At 37.9% G+C, this 16,015-nt stretch overlaps 2 protein-coding genes and 1 long non-coding RNA gene across 7 annotated transcripts in view; 2 read left to right on the forward strand and 1 right to left on the reverse strand.

Moving 5' to 3' along the window:
* Window positions 1-16,015, forward strand: part of LOC103100173 (uncharacterized) — a 66,626-nt gene that overhangs the window by 11,337 nt on the left and 39,274 nt on the right. The window lies entirely within an intron of this gene.
* Window positions 175-3,264, forward strand: CCDC96 (coiled-coil domain containing 96). The gene has a single exon (XM_007496773.3). The coding sequence runs from the start codon at window positions 297-299 to the stop codon at window positions 1,944-1,946; it is 1,650 nt and encodes a 549-aa protein (XP_007496835.1). The 5' UTR covers window positions 175-296; the 3' UTR covers window positions 1,947-3,264.
* The window catches only part of TBC1D14 (TBC1 domain family member 14), a 147,839-nt gene continuing 139,933 nt past the window's right edge, over window positions 8,110-16,015 (reverse strand). For all 5 annotated transcript variants that reach the window (XM_007496769.3, XM_001372210.4, XM_007496770.3 and 2 more), the window contains one exon: window positions 8,110-10,959. In XM_007496769.3, the coding sequence (XP_007496831.1) occupies window positions 10,894-10,959 (66 nt within the window). In that variant the 3' untranslated portion in view covers window positions 8,110-10,893. The remainder of the gene's footprint in view (window positions 10,960-16,015) is intronic.

Here is a 16,015-nt window from a genome sequence, read left to right on the forward strand (position 1 = left end):
AATCCGGGAGCAAAGGAGGAGGGAGGAGGGAGATGTGAGGTTTGAGCCGACGACACTTCTTTTGTCACGCCCTGCCCCGCCTCACGGTTCACGCCCTCGCCTAATAGGCCCTCCCTCGACGGCCTCCCATTGGCGGACGAAGAAGGAGAAAAGCCAATCGCCTCTCCTCGCCACTAGCGGCTCTAGTTGCCCAGGGAAACCTAACGAAAGCGTAGAAGCCCATTCTCTACACTCCCTTCCCAGCACCGAGTTCGTAGTTTAAGTAGGAGTGCGGACGAGCGGACGTGAGGTGAGGAATGGACGAGATTGACGAGTCCGGAGAGGGTCAGGTTTCTTCAGAAACCACAGAACCCAGAGTCGTGGAGGCACCAGATGGCTCCCAGGGAGATGGCCCGGGCGGAGTGGGGCCGGGGGAGAATGCTTCGATAGTGGAGCCCTCGGAGGGTGGAGAGCGCAGCGAAGCCGCAGAGACTGAGCCAGGAGGCACGGAGGAGGCGGAAGAAGCAGAGGAAGGGGAGGAGGGGGAGGAGGCTCAAGAGGCCGAGGAGGCCGAGGAGGCCGAGGAGGCCGAGGAGGCCCAAGCGACCGAAGCTGCGGAGGAGGAGGAGGAGGAAGAAGAGGAGATGGGGCAAGAAGCCGAGGTGGAGGAAGAAGAGGAAATGATGACATCGACCTTCTCGGAATCCGAAGAGATCGAAGGCGAGGTTTCGGAGTCGGTCGAAGTTCCCAGCGAGGTCTCAAGAGAAGATGTGCTGGAGGAAAAGCGGTCCGCGGTGCCGCTAGCACTGATCGCGGAAAAAGAAAGCGATGTGTTCTCGGAAATCCCTGTAGAACCACCAGAAGAAGAAGAAGAAGAAGAAGAAAAAGAAGAAGAAGAAGAAGAGTACGAGCCTGAAGAACAGGCCATTTCCGAGGAGGCCCAGCTGAAGCTGCAGGAGCAGCAGCTGCGCGGCGAGCTCCTGGAGCAGTATCGCGGGCTGATCTCCGAGCGCAACCGGATCCACCAGTACAATATGCATCTGCAGCACAAGATCGCGCTGGCGCTGCGCAAGAAGAAAGGCGGTGTTGAGACTGAGGTGACGGAGAAGCCCCCAGGGGAGGGGGATACCCCCGAGAAAGAGCAGACCTACCAGCGCTACCTGAACTCCCTGGAGGAGCTGAAGAAGCAGCACAGTGAAGACATGGAGTGGTACCAGCGGGAACTCGAAGAGCTCCGTCAGCACTGCCAGGAGAAGTTGGCTAAAGTGGAGAAGGAGTGGAAGTCCTTCCAAATCCTCAAGAAGCAGGTGATCCTGCAGGCCATGGGCACATGCAGTTTACCTGGGGGGAAGCAGGCTGCCCTGCGGGAGGTGGAGCAAATCCAGGATGTAGAGGACCGTAAGGAGAAGGAGATGAGCGTTGTCCGCCTGGAAAACGTGCAGCTGAAGCAGGCTTTGGCTCAACTAGAGGCCAGGATGAAGGCACAGGAGGAGTTGACAGAGGGGCTCCACCTCATCGACTTTGAGCAGCTCAAGATAGAGAATCAGACCTTCAATGAGAAAGTGGAGGAACGCAAGGAGGAGCTCCTAAAACTACACCACAAAGTCACCAGCAACGTCCAAATAATCACCCACGTGAAGGAGAAATTACAGTTTGTGGAACTTGAGAATTTGGGCCTCAAGTCAGAGCTCATGGAAATTGATGCTCAGGTGGCCCAGAAAAGGGACATCTTGACAAAGACTAAGAAGGCCAGGGACAGCCTTCGAGTTGATAATGTCAAGTTACATCAGAAGTGTGGACTTCTAGGAAAAGAGATGCTCCTTCGTGACCTGGAACAAAAGGTGGACCAAACAGAGTTGCTTAGCCAACGGCTAGAAACACTTAAGCGCCAGCATGCTGGACTGACACTCTCTTGCAAGGGACTCAAACAGAAAATAAAGGAATCCAAAGCATTTCTACCATCCTGAACATCAAAAACAATTCATGTGGATCGACCAAAGGCAAAACTTTTTCAGTTTTCATAAGGAACTTAACCTTTAGTGGACTTATTTTTCAATAGGTTCCATTCTTTAAGAGGCTTGTGGTAGTTTAAAGAAAGGGGGGAAACCCATATTTAATATTTTTTGAAAAATGTAATAACTTAAAATTGTTAAGATTAGTGCTGGACACTAAACTTAGACAATTCAATTTTAAATGGGTTGAATATCTTATGAATTGAAAATAGGGCCAAAGAATCCAAGTAAGGTAGTTGATTAAATTTATCTCTAGGGTAGATATAAAGAACAAAACTTACCATTTCAAATCACCAGCCACTACTGAATGTGTATTTCACTTTGAGGAAGTACACAGAAAGAACCAGAATCCTCTCCAGTAAAAAGAGGCAAGGAAGGCAGGGAGAGAGAAAACTAAAATATTCCCATGCATAAGGTGAATTAAATTTTTCCCCTAAAATTGTTACTTCTTCTACTATACTCATTAACTCTCTTTATAAAATACCTCTTAAATTATTCACAAATTTTATTTTAGAACTACCATTCACTTAAGTAATCAATTAAGTTTAATTTACAGACATGAAAGAAATAATAGAAATAATTAGAAAAATTAAGTAGCTTTTTTTCCTCAAACATACTTTTTCTTCCTGGCCAAGGACAACTTCTCTGAATACTACTAGCATTAGTCTTAGCCTTAAATTGTGTTCCTATTCTGATTATCTCAAATCTTCTAAAAAAAAGTCATTAGCCTTCCAAGAGTTTATTTACAATGGAGGAGATGGGCAAAAAAAGGGCATGGTTTAGTGGATAAAGTCAATATTATCAAGCATTGCATAAAAACAATGTCTGTACTTTGTCCAGAAATGAATAAAAGGGCAGGAATTTTTTTTAAGGCAAAGGTCCTCAAATCTTGATAACGGAGCCAAAGGTTGCACCAATATATATATGTACATATATATATATTTTTTTAAAGCATTCTCTATATGTATCATATACATGTGAGCAATCTAGAATCAATGAGATTTTAATTTAGTATTTATAGATTGATTACACTGGGATACTGACTTTCAGTTTTAGATTTCTAAGGGAACCAAAGATCTCATGAATGGGCTACTCAACTCATGATGATGTCAGATGAACCATATCAAAATAAGAGGTCTGGAAAATTATACTTTGAAGTTAAATATTTTTGGTCTTGCTATTGTTGGAGACTCCTTTTTAAAATATTATAAGCACTCTCTTGGTGGTATCACTTATGTTCAGTTTGGAGTTAATAAAGATGAATTAAAATATCTATCAAACTTCCATCCATATCTTTAAAAATAATTTCTAATCATCCATTTATGCTCCATCCTCTTTTTATTAATGCAAAATCCCAAAGTTGTCTGACTGGTAGCTTGCTTTCCATTGCTTCCTACCCATAGTCCTGATTTCTGCTTTGACTTTCAGGGTTCAACTGGACCTGAAAAGTGAAAGCCTTTCATGAAAGTCATTCATTTGCAAATATTTTTTCTCTATATCTAAAGGTAGATATCAAGAAGCAACCAGGCAAAGGGATTAATGCTGGCAGTACCAAATACTGCAATAACTGGAATAACTGCAGTAGCTGGTACACAGTAATAAGGAGGTCCACCTATGGAGAAAATGCTGTAAAAGCATGAGGGATGTGCATTTTAAGTTGTTTTTTAATTAATGATTGTACTTAGTAATCAAGAAGAAAAATGTAGTAGCTAGCATCAACGCAGGTCAGAATAAATTCAATCCCAACTTCAGAAATGTGTGATTTTGGGAAGATCACTTCATCTTTCTGAGTGAGTCCTTTCTCACTTGAATCTACAAAATTAGAATCATACTCTTTCACCTGTCAGTTTGTCAGACTCTTTTTTTTCCCTTGGGCATTTTTCTTTTTTTGGGGGGGGGGTTTAATCTATATTTTATTATTTTCCCCTTTTAAACATTATTTTATTTGGTCATTTTCAAACATTATTCATTGGAAACAAAGATCATTTTCTTTTCCTCCCCCCAACCCCCATAGCCGATGCGCTATTCCACTGGGTATCACATGTGCCCTTGATTTGAACCCATTTCCATGTTGTTGGTATTTGCATTAGGGTGTTCATTTAGAGTGTCTCCTCAATCATATCCCCTCAACCCCTGTAGTCAGGCAGTTGCTTTTCCTCTGTGCTTTTACTTCCACAGTTTGTCCTTTGCTTGTGGATAGTGTTTTTTCTCCTAGATCCCTGCAGATTGTTCAGGGACATTGCATTGCCACTAATGGAAAAGTTCATTACATTTGATTGTACCACAGTGTATCAGTCTCTCTGTACAATGTTCTCCTGGTTCTGCTCCTTTTGCTCTGCATCATTTCTTGGAAGTCATTCCAGTCTCCATGGAATTCCTCCACTTTATTATTCCTTTTAGCACAATAGTATTCCATCACCAACATATACCACAATTTGTTCAGCCATTCCCCAATTGAAGGGCATCCCCTTGTCGAACTCTTAAGCACTGGGGATACAAAGAAGAGCAAAAAACAGTTCTTTCCCTCATGAAGCTCATATTCTAACAAGGGAAAGAACATACTAGTGAGTACAGAAAAAAAAAAAACTTTAGAGGTAAGCTATGAAGGAAAGGAATTGGGGGTGGGGAGGTAGTACCTCTTGGTACTTGGAAGGTGGGATTTGAAAGAAACCAGGAGACCAAAAAATGAGGGAAATTCCAGGCATGGGAGACAATGAAAAAGCCACAAAGATCATCAATCCAGAGCTCAGAGGTCATCTACTCTGATCCCTGCATTTAATGAATGAGAAAAGTGAGGCTCAGAGTTTGTGCCTTGCCAAAAGTCACACTGGTATAAGGTATCAGAGGCAGGACTTTCTCAGGGTAGTTGTGAGGGTCAGATAATATTAAAGCTAATAAAGAATTACATACATAGAGGCAATAACTTTTAATACTTCTACATATTTGACCCCATTCCCCCTCATTAACATTGGCCACATATCAGAGACTGTGGGAGGGTGGAGGGTGAAGCTGATAGTTTAGCAAGATAACAGAGGTGCCTGAAGAGCCTGGCTATACGCTAAGTTCTAAATTTCTGAAGTGTTTAGATATCTTGACAAGAATATTATGTGGAGAATCAGTAATGTTCTTGCAAAAAAGGAAACTTTAAGAATTCCAAATAAGTATAATACTATTGTGTGAAATTCTCTGACAAAACACCACTGTTTACATATTGTTGTGATATAGAATTGGCAGTACCCTATACATTATTAGCCTATAATAACAACTATAGTTTTGACAGCACTGATCAAAGGCACGAGTGGAACAGTTGCTCAGAGTCAGTCAGAAAGGGAACATGAAAATAGAAAACATTTCAACTGAAAGTGAAATAATATGCATTAGAGATATTAAGAGGCAAAAAAGGAATATCTCAACTGTCATTTAATTTACCAGAGCATGTTCAACAGTTACAAGTGCTGCTGGTGTGGGATTTCTCTATTTAGATTTTTGTTTGAGCTCATCTACTCTAGTTTAAGTACTTTGACATTCAAATTCCATTCAGTAATATACCTGACATAGTTGCTGTGATGAAAGGATTATTTCTAAGGAGATGGGAAAAGAGAGGGTGAAGGTACTAGAAAGTCAGGGAGGGGAAAGAAGAGAAGGCCAGCCTGAGCCTCTCCTAAAAATGGAGACCCAAGAGATTCACCAGGAGAGAGTAGACTAGCTCAGCAAAGGGATGTCCCAGGGTAAGAAGGCTGCAGAGAGAATGATGAATGTTTCAGGGTTACATGCAGATAGGCATGGTATTGAAGTCCAGAAAGTCAGAAGTACAGCCAGGAGGGCAAGCATGGAAAGATGCATAGGAGCTGATGCAGAGTGCTATAAGCAAAACTAGTAAAAATACATGACAGCAACACTATAAGAGGGGAAGGACAAAAAAGAAAAGAAACTGAACATGATTGTAGTAAGAGACGGAGGACTAAAAGAGTGAAACACTGCACATTCTGTAACTGAGTTAATGTGTTATCCTTCTTTGGCTAATTTTTTCCATGTTAATTTGCTACATGGGATTGGATGGCTGAGTAGAGATGTGTCAGGGGGATACATTTAGAAATAAAAGGGAAAAATCATTTAAAAGATGTAGAAGGGGAGATAAGTAGATGTTTGGACATTCTTTAATATCTAATTTTCTGGGATTTTAAGGAATAACAAAAATTAATGGAATACCTATTGTGTACAATGGCACCTCTAAAGTGAATTTTGCATCTAATCATAGTACATTTGAACTGTTTGTGCAACAGTTTTCCACAAACTTTCATGGCAACTAAACTTGTGTAAATACTACCTCTTCTTATCTAAACATGGTCCAAAAAAAGATCTCTCTCAACTTAGAAAACTTCCATGGGATCAAAGTTCTGTACAGTATTTAGTTATCCAAGCCCAAGCTCCCCCAAACAGCAGAGAAATTCCTCACAATTCATACTCCTGAGTTCCATACTGATAGAGGGACAATAAATATTATTAGAGGCCTGAAAGTAAATCTGGCCCAGAACAAGTGAGTGATAATTGATCATATGATAATTGGAAGTCTGAGACCTAGAAATTCATTTGGAGAATGCAGACAATAAGCCCAAAGAACTTCAGCTACTTTCCCACAGTTTCATAGATAAGAACAGGATTAAGTTTTTGCTGTGGGGTGGGCCAGCCTCCCACAGAGGATGGGATCTTGGAGGTGGGATGGTGTTGGCAGAATGATGGATGGGATACAGCTTTTGCATTCAACCCGCAGCACAGGTTTCACAGGATAAACTGCTCCGCCTTGACTGAGGCCTGACTTTATTTTATACCCTCATGATCACATATCTACTTGGCACACGGTTCCATTCTCAACATACTTGTTTCCATAGAACCTAACAACAGATAGGAAGCCTAGGGAGATAGTCAATGAAACACTGCTGCTATAGATGAATGGCATAAACAGGGTGATCTAGAAGTTAGTTCTCCCTGACCTAGGAGAATCATTGTTACTTTTGGTCAGCTTTCACAATCAATCACAATTACTTAGGAGATGGATAACAAAACTTTTCATAGCTAGGTACATGGTTAGAAGGTAATTTGAGACAGACTAGATTTGGTGTTTTCCTCACTTTACAAGTTCTATTTTTCTTGCGTTACTTTAAAGCACCTGGCAATGTTGCCTGGTTTCAGTCTGCAGTGGAGTGTGTCTTGAAGATGATTGATGTTCTTGGCTTGTCTGGCTTGTAATGGGAATGAATGTGACTCTGTGGAGAGGGAAAGGAGGGGGGTAATGGGTAATGATCTATAGGTTTTAATTCTGTAAATGTAATCTTTTAGGGTAATAATCTGGAGGGAGTAAGGTGGGATATATATTTATTCTAGAAGTATATTTATTCTATAAGTCTTTGCTCTTAACTTCTTTTGTATTAGAGTGAGAACAATAATCATCCATTAGTGATGGAAGTTAAAGAGAGAGAAGTCACAGAGAGGGATCAGTGGGGGCCTCATTTTCTGGGGGTTGCCTTGCAGCCCCCATTTCCCAAACTGTGACTTTGTCAGCCAGTGGGGGGTCTGATGGCTCCCAACAAGTTTTGACTTCAAGTCCTCTATTTCTGAACTTAGAATTCTTTTCCTATGTGGCACAGCACCTAAAAGATAAGTATACTGTAACTTTAGATGGCTGGATTTTTAGGAGGTCCCTTCTTTGGGGAATTAGGAATGCTGGTAATATTTATGAAATATCCATACTGGCATCAAAATATACTCTATTTTAACTCTAAATCTCACATTTTACACAAAATCTGATTGTATAGTTTTTTTTTTTTCTAGCACATATATTTTTCTTCCTTTCAAATAGACCTCATGTTAAAGGTAGGGAAGGGAACAAGGTGTCCCTACTCAAACTAATATGGCAGTAGGGATACCTCTGAAATTCAGTTTAGTTTTCTTCAAATACTGGGAAATATCTGCTGATTCCCATAAAAAGAAAGCCCTTAACTCCCTCTGTAATAAAACTACCAAAATTCATTAAAAATTCAGACAAAATAACTTCAGTAAGTTATTTCTAATCTGGAAAATAAGAATATGAAGCCAAAATATATGAAGAATGGACATAAAACAATTTCACATGACTTTTATTTAATAAAACCATATATTTACAGTTCAAAAAGTTCTAGTTTGATACACTCACCTAAACAAAACAAATGAATAATTGTACAAGCAATCAAAACATGATCTGTAGTTAAGTGTATCAAGAATTCTCTATAAGCAATTTGAATTAAGACACTGAAAATAAAAGCAGTTATAAAGTACCTTAAAATGAACTAAAAAATAAAACTAAATAAGACATTGTGACTACTAATAGAAGATGCCAAGTTTGTTCTTTACTATAAAGTGCAGGTTGTACAAAATCCCAAACACGAAGTCTTAGATTCTGTAATTGAGTTGCACATAAAGTGAAAAATGCAGACTTGTGAAATGGTGTAGCATTTCACTATTTCTTTTCAAGTTACTCTTAAAGAGAAACCCAGTTCTTTCGGATGTAGACATTTACTGAAAAGAGGGTAAGCCCATTGGTCTTATAGTTTTAAACCTTCCAACACTTGAACAGTAAAAAATTAAGTTGGCAAAATCTTAGGTGATCCCTGAACTGGTTATGAAAACTATTCTTCAGCACTTGAGATTGGGTTTACAATCCAATCATAGAGTGTTATGGATTTTTGTGCCAATTTTACATACGTCAATGATTCTATCCAAAGGAGTATATTTTTTTTTTCCAAATAAGTCTAATGAAAAAAGTTAAAGAGCTGCATTTTTAGACAGGTGAAAAATTTCACCAATTGTGCAAAGCTCATTATTGCATTGCTTTTCTTCATTACTTAACAAATACTTATGTACACCAAGAAAAGATAGAAAATATATACATCTTCAGAGATCAGAAATCCCAAGTCATTGAACAAAAATAATTACATCTATGGGGAATTACCAGTGCACAAGTGCTGTAGCAGGCTTTTGGTCATAACCATGCCACTTTCAGTCTGTTACATTCAATATCTTGATTTTTAGGAAATGGGCATCTGCAGGGGTTAGGGTCTAGAAAGGCTGGTAGGGCATCTAGTAGAAAAAGAATGCCTTCTCAAAAAAAAGTCAAATTAAAGACAGACAAAGTCATCTTTTTAAAGGCTGAGGCAAAAAGTGATATCAACAGCACACTACAAAGCTCACTGGAGGAGAGTCAGCATTTTGTAGCTGAACACATACCTAAAAAAGTTCATTCCTAAAAAGGTAACAAACCACACAGAATGCAAGTACTCGATGTCAGGCATACTAATAACTTCAGAAATAGGTATCTTAACCTGAAGGTCTGTAGACTTTCTAGTAGTTTAGTGCATCTAGACTGATCAAAACAGAGAAGTAGCATTTTTGAAAAAAGGATTGAAATAACACCACTGTCAGGTTTGGATGGGTCTAAGACTTCTGACACACTCAGAGATAGCCCACCAACAGAAATAATCTTTGTAAAGAAGTATGAAATTGGGAATGAGAAGTGTAAAGAGTAATAAGCTTCCTTGTATGGTGTGGTAATACTCCTCAAGCACTTATGGGAATGGCAAATGATGTCATGATATGCTTTGAACTGGTAAAAACAGTATTCTAAGAAAGCAAGAAGTTGGTGGATGGGGGTGGGGGACACATCTCAGAGTCATGGATTCATAAAGAGATGATCACCTAGTTATACAAATTTTACCCCAAAAACCCCGACCATTTTCTATAAGTGGAATAACTGAAGTTCTTAATTATGTTACTAGGAAAACTGTCTGAAGATAACAACAGACATAAATGATTCTAATATCCTAGTTCAGAGCTATTAGGTATATATTGCTTCATTCTTCTGAAATGATGACAATTTCTAAAGCGCATGATGTCATATATAGAGGTAATCATGGGCACTTATGATTTATTCTGACATTCAGCTGATGAAGCCAGGGAAAGAAGTAGTCTTTCCCTCATGCATGACCCACTGTTGTGGTTTTTGTTTGTTCGTTTCTGAGTGTATCACATAACTTGCTTTCATAGAAATTGAATAGTTGTATCTCAAATGACTATGTTTCTTCTACTTCTTTCAATAAATAAAGGCTGTTTATTTTCTTATGCCCACTGCATTTTTATTTCCTCTTCATCTGATTGCCAGAAGAGCTATTCAATGAGAGCAGAGGAATAGTCTCTGGGAGAACTTGGTAGTCTTTGGATATTAAATGTGTCACTTCCAACAAACAATTGTACTCAGAAACTTTATAAAGGCAACTTGGTAAAACTCTAAAACAAGCAACAGGTTTCTTCCACAATAATGTGTGTGGCAATTTTGGTTATATCAATACACAATCCCATTTTCTCTGAATGTTATCTTTGGTAAATGTGTTTTTAAAACATGACCCAAAGCTTTGGGGGGTGGGGGGAGGGAGACAGCTAATGAGATTAATACCTTCCTTAACTAAAATATGCAAACATGAACTGGTGTCATGGATTAAACAGTCTTCAGAAGCACATTCTCACTACAAGAGTTTAAAGTACTTTCCAGCATTTCACATTGACTTGCTAAGATTTCATTAAATTTTATGGAAACTGAAAGGAAAAACTTAGTCATTGCCCTTATTCAAAATCCTGCAAAAAGTGTGAGGGCTGTGTACAATCAACACCAGGTCATCATTCCACTGAGCTTCTTAAGGCTAAGCCTTGGTTTACTTCTAAAAAGGTATGTGTAGGAGTGTGTTTTTAAGGCCAACTCCAGTGTTATAAACAAAACTTGAAAATAATAGAATTGATGTTTCTCAGACGCCTATAATCCATTGGAAAGCAAGACATTTGCCAACTGGATATCTCTTGGTCCAATACATGTGAAGGGTTAGTGTCTTAGGGAAGGGCTTCCCTTTTCCATGTCCCGGTTGTCTTTCTGCAATGCAAGCAGTACCTAGAAATCAGATGGAAGCCAATTAAAGCCTGCCTTGTATACGTATACCTGCAAACAGTTACATGAAAGACTTGACAGTAAAGGCCACCTCAAAAACTTCCCATGTTTTAACCTGAAAGATGCTGAGAAATAATCGGCTAATGACTGATATAGAGAAAGCTTTATAGCTACCAAGTGCTTTTTTGCAAAATGCTAATCTGAAAAAGCCTATAAGAACATACAGTATTATACAATCTTGTGACAATTGGCTGTTAAAATCTGAGATGACTATAGTATCTGTCTCTGAATTAGGATGATATCAATGAAATCCACAAATGATCCTCAGAATTCATTTCAGAAAATAATTTAACCTCCTAGAGCAACAAGATTTACATGGAAGGGAGGAAGGAAGGGAAAGAAAAAACAATTCCATCTGCATTCATAATCTGTTAGCTCTTTATCTAGAGGTTAACAGTATATTTCATGATAAATTCTTTGGAATTATGATTGGTCATTGTGTTGACCAGAATTCCTAAGTTTTTCAAAGTTGATAATCTTTACAATATCGTTGTTTTGTGTAAATTGTCCTCCTCGTTCTCACATCAATTTGCTTCAGTTCATCTGAATCTTCTCAGGTTTTACTGAAATGATCCCTTCATAATTTCTTAAGAGCACAATAGTATATCCAACACATTCATAATCTACTGTTCATATTTCATAACTCTTCCCCAATTAATGAGTATCTCCTCAGTTTCCAATTCTTTGTCCCCACAAAAAGAGCTGCTTTAAGTATTTTATATATGAATCCTTTTTCTTTGATCTCTGTAGTTGGGTAAAAGGGTATACACATTTCAATACATTTATGGGTATGGTTCCAAATTATTCTCCAAAATAGTTGGACAAGTTCACAGCTCCACTAACAGTAAAATAAAGTACCTGTCTCCCCACAACCCCTTCAGAATTAGTCGTTTTCTGATGTTTGTCATCTTAATCAATTTGATGAGTATGATGTAGAAACTGAAAGTAATTTTAATTTGCAACTCTCTATTAATTATCTAGAGCATTTTTAAAAAATGGCAGTAGGATGGATCAGTGCATAGAGTGCCAGGCCTGGAGTGAGAAAGATTCATCTTCCTGAGTTCAAATCTGCCCTCAAATTTCCTAGCTGTGTGACCCTAGGAAAATTATTTAACCTGCTTATTTCAGTTTCCTCATCTGTGTCTCTGCCAAGCAAACTCCAAATGGGGTCACAAAGTGAAAGACACAATTGAAAAACAAATGAACATTGATATCTTTTATTTTTTCCTCTGAAAACTGTCAATTCATATTTTCTCAATTGATGAATGGCTCTGATTCTTATAAAATGAATTGTAACTATATATCATTTAGAAATGAGAGTAGAAATTTGTTGCAAAGATTTTTACTACTTTGCTACTTTTCTTCTAATTTTGAATGAATTAGCTTTATTTAGTTTCCAATTAATTTTTTTTAAAACCTTACCTTCTATCTTAGAATCATTGCTGTGCATTGGTTCCAAGACAGAAGACTGGTAAAGGTTAGGCAATGGGGGTCAAGTGACTTGCCCAGGGTTACCCAGCAAGGAAATGTCTGAGATCATATTTGAACCCAGGACCTCCCATCTCTGTGCCTGGCTCTCAATCCACTGAGCCACCCAGCTGCCCCCTCTAATTAATTTTGAATCTATGTTTCAAAGGCCTTTACTGAATGTAATTTCTATTGCATTATAATCAGAAAAAAATAAATATTTCTGCTTTTCTGCATTTGTTTGTGAGGTTTGTATGTCTTAATATATGGTCAATTTCTGTGAAAGTGGCGTGTATTGCTGAGAAACAGATAGAGCCCTTTTCTATTCTATTGCTACTCAATATGCTTCAGAAGTCTAGTACATCTAACTTTTCTAAAATTTCCATTCATCACAATTTTTTTCTTATTTATTTTATAGTTAGACTGATCTAGATCTGAAAGGGGAAAATTGAATACATTGTGAAGATTGGATTTAGCTGTCTCCTGATTGTAACAATGAAGATACTTAGCTCTTCCTTTATTGGGAAGATTGAATTGTAATCCACAATCTATTTTTAGATTTTAATCCCTAAAAGGTGATAATTCAGTATTTTAAGTAGATCTACCCATTTTAACTACAAAAAGGTGTTAAGTAACTACAAAAAGTGAACTAACCAAAAAAAGATGTTAAGTAACCCAAAAAGGTATAATATAACCAAAGAAGGTGTGAACTAAAGAGTGGGCAGTCCTGGAGAAAAGCATCTGCTGTGATTGGTAAGCGTGAAATTTAGGGGAGGTGACACAAGAGAAAAAGATCTTTAAAAAAAGGACCAGAGGCCAGAAGAAGATATATTTGATTAGAGTTAGAGAGATCTCTGACTCAGAGTTGGACTGGAGGAACTGGACCCCTGGAGGAACCCATGCAGGAGACCTCAGACTTCTTTCCATTTAGACGGTCACCTTTGGTGAGTGAAAGACTGACTTAGTGATCCCACCTTTCTGGAGGCATGAAGCCTCCAGGAAAGGCCCATTGGCTGGAGACTCTTCCCCTGGCTGGGATTTAGAATTTCTAACTGGTATCAGTGGAGGCCAGAGCTCTCTCTCTCTCTCTCTCTCTCTCTCTCTCTCTCTCTCTCTCTCTCTCTCCCCTTTTCTCTCTTCCTTAATATCTTCCCTCTATTGTAAATAAATTACCATAAATTCCACTTTACTTTAGTAATTCATTTTGGGATGTTAGAAATTAAATCCCTGGTGACCACCTATATAAAAATTCAGAGTCCAACCACAATTAAACTTAACAACCTCCATTATTACAGTTTTATTATTTCCTCCTGTACCTCATTTAACTTTTCCTTTAACAATTTAGATACTATGCCAATTAATAATATTAAATATATATCTATATCTACATCTTTAGCATTGACATTAATTTGTCTATGGAACCTATAATTTATTTTTTTTAAACCCTTACCTTCTGTCTTGGAATCAAAATACATATTGGTTCCAAGGCAGGTGAGTGGTAAAGGCTGGGCAATGGGAGTTAAGTGACTTGCCCAGGGTCACAAAGCTAGAAAGTGTCTGAGACCACATTTGAACCTAGGATCTCCCATCTTCAGCCCCAGCTCTAATCCACTGAGCCACCTAGCTATTCCCATCTATGGCACCTTTTAGCAAAATGTAGTTTCCCTGTTTCATCACTTGTAATTAGGTCTATTTTTGCTTTTGTTTTGTCTGAGGTTTTACTTCAGCTGAAGAATAACAGATTCTGCTCCAACTCTTTATTTAAACTTCAGAAATATCTTTCTGTTTCAAGAGTTTTTCTTTTAATAACAAATCCTTGGATTATAGTTTCTAATTCATTTCACTATCCACTTCCATTTTAGGTAGATGAATTTATTCTATTCACATTTACAGTTATGATTGCTAACTGCATTTCCCTCCCTCCTCATTTGTTATATTTGTCTTTCTCTTTTTCATTCTATTCATTTTTAAGTTTGTTTTACTACCACATTCCTTAATCTACCCTCTCCTTCTTCTTTCTATATTCCTTTCCTGTCAACTTCCTTCCCTCCTACTAACTGGCTGGCTAAGTTGAATTTCAATCCACAACTGTGTGGTTTTGGGTAATTCTTCCCTCCTTGAACCAGTTCAAATGAGAATGAGACTCAAATATGTATAATTGAAAATCTGTTACCCTACAAAAGAATTACATTTCCCAGGAGCCCACTGACTTCCTGTCCCTGTAGATAGGGATAAGGTGGGGATATGGAAGGTCCCACCTCTTTACTTCCAGTACCAAGCTTGGTGGTGGTAAGGCAAGTGTTTGAACTGGCTGATCAGCCATGGGCATATGGTCTTTATTTTGTATTTTCTTTATTCCTTGATTTCTAATGTTCATTAATAAATCTCTTAAAGTATAATATTTTTATTATTTGAGATATAAATTTAATTTTTGCAAGTATAGCCCATTCCCTTCACTGCCTTCCTCCATTTTATTAACTCTTCTTTGTGCATTCCATTTATGTAAGATAATTTTCCTCATTTACGCATACACCCCACTTTCTCTCCAAATACATTCTTTTTCCCACCCTTCTGGCTTTTTTTTTTTTTGAGATCATTCAAACATAACAGAATTACACTTGGGCCCCTATGGCTAATTAGATTCCCTCTAAGACTGGTGGTGATGACAAGGTTCTAAGGAGTTACATATATCATTTCTCCCTATAAAATGTAAACAGTTTAATCTTATTTCCTTGTGGTTTTTAACTCATGCTTACCTTTTTTTTTTGTGCTTCTCAAATGTCAACTTTTTTATTTAGGTCTGGACTTTTCATCAAGTATTCTTGGAAGTCTTTTATTTTACTAAATACTCATTTCTCCTTCTACAGAGTTATTTTAAACACACACACATACATAGAAAGATAGATATAGATAGATTTCTGGGTAGCTTATTCTTGGTTGTAATCCTAGATCCCTTGCCTTTTGGAATATCATATTCTATACTCTGTTTCTTTGAAGTGGGGGGTGCTACATCTCATGTGATAATTGTGGTCCTAATTTGAATTCTTTTTTTTTTTCTGGCTGCTTGCAGTATTTTCTCCTGGATCTAGGAGCTCTGGAATTTTGTTATGGTATTCCTGGGAGTTTTCATTTTGGATTTTATTTTAGAAGGTGAACAATGGATACTTTCAATTTCTACTTGCCCTATGGTTTTACAATATCTAAGTAATTTTCTTTTAAAATTTCTTGAAATATGGTGGTCTAGGCTCTTTTTTTGTTCATGGCTTATAGGAAACAATGATTCTTAATTCTTTTCAATTTACTTTTATTATTTGTTTTTCTTATGAGACCTTTCACAATTTCTTTTATTTTTTTTTCAGTCTTTTGACTGTTTTATTTCTTGATACCTCAAATTGTCATTACTTTCCACCTGACCAATAATTTTCTAGGAGTTACTTTCTTCAGTAAGGTTTTCTACATCTATAACAAAGTTGTTAATTAATCATTTAAAATATTTTTTGTATAATAGTCATCATTTTTCCCATTTCTCTCT

This window comes from Monodelphis domestica, chromosome 6 (assembly GCF_027887165.1).
Source record: "Monodelphis domestica isolate mMonDom1 chromosome 6, mMonDom1.pri, whole genome shotgun sequence".
Taxonomy (NCBI): Eukaryota; Metazoa; Chordata; class Mammalia; order Didelphimorphia; family Didelphidae; genus Monodelphis; species Monodelphis domestica.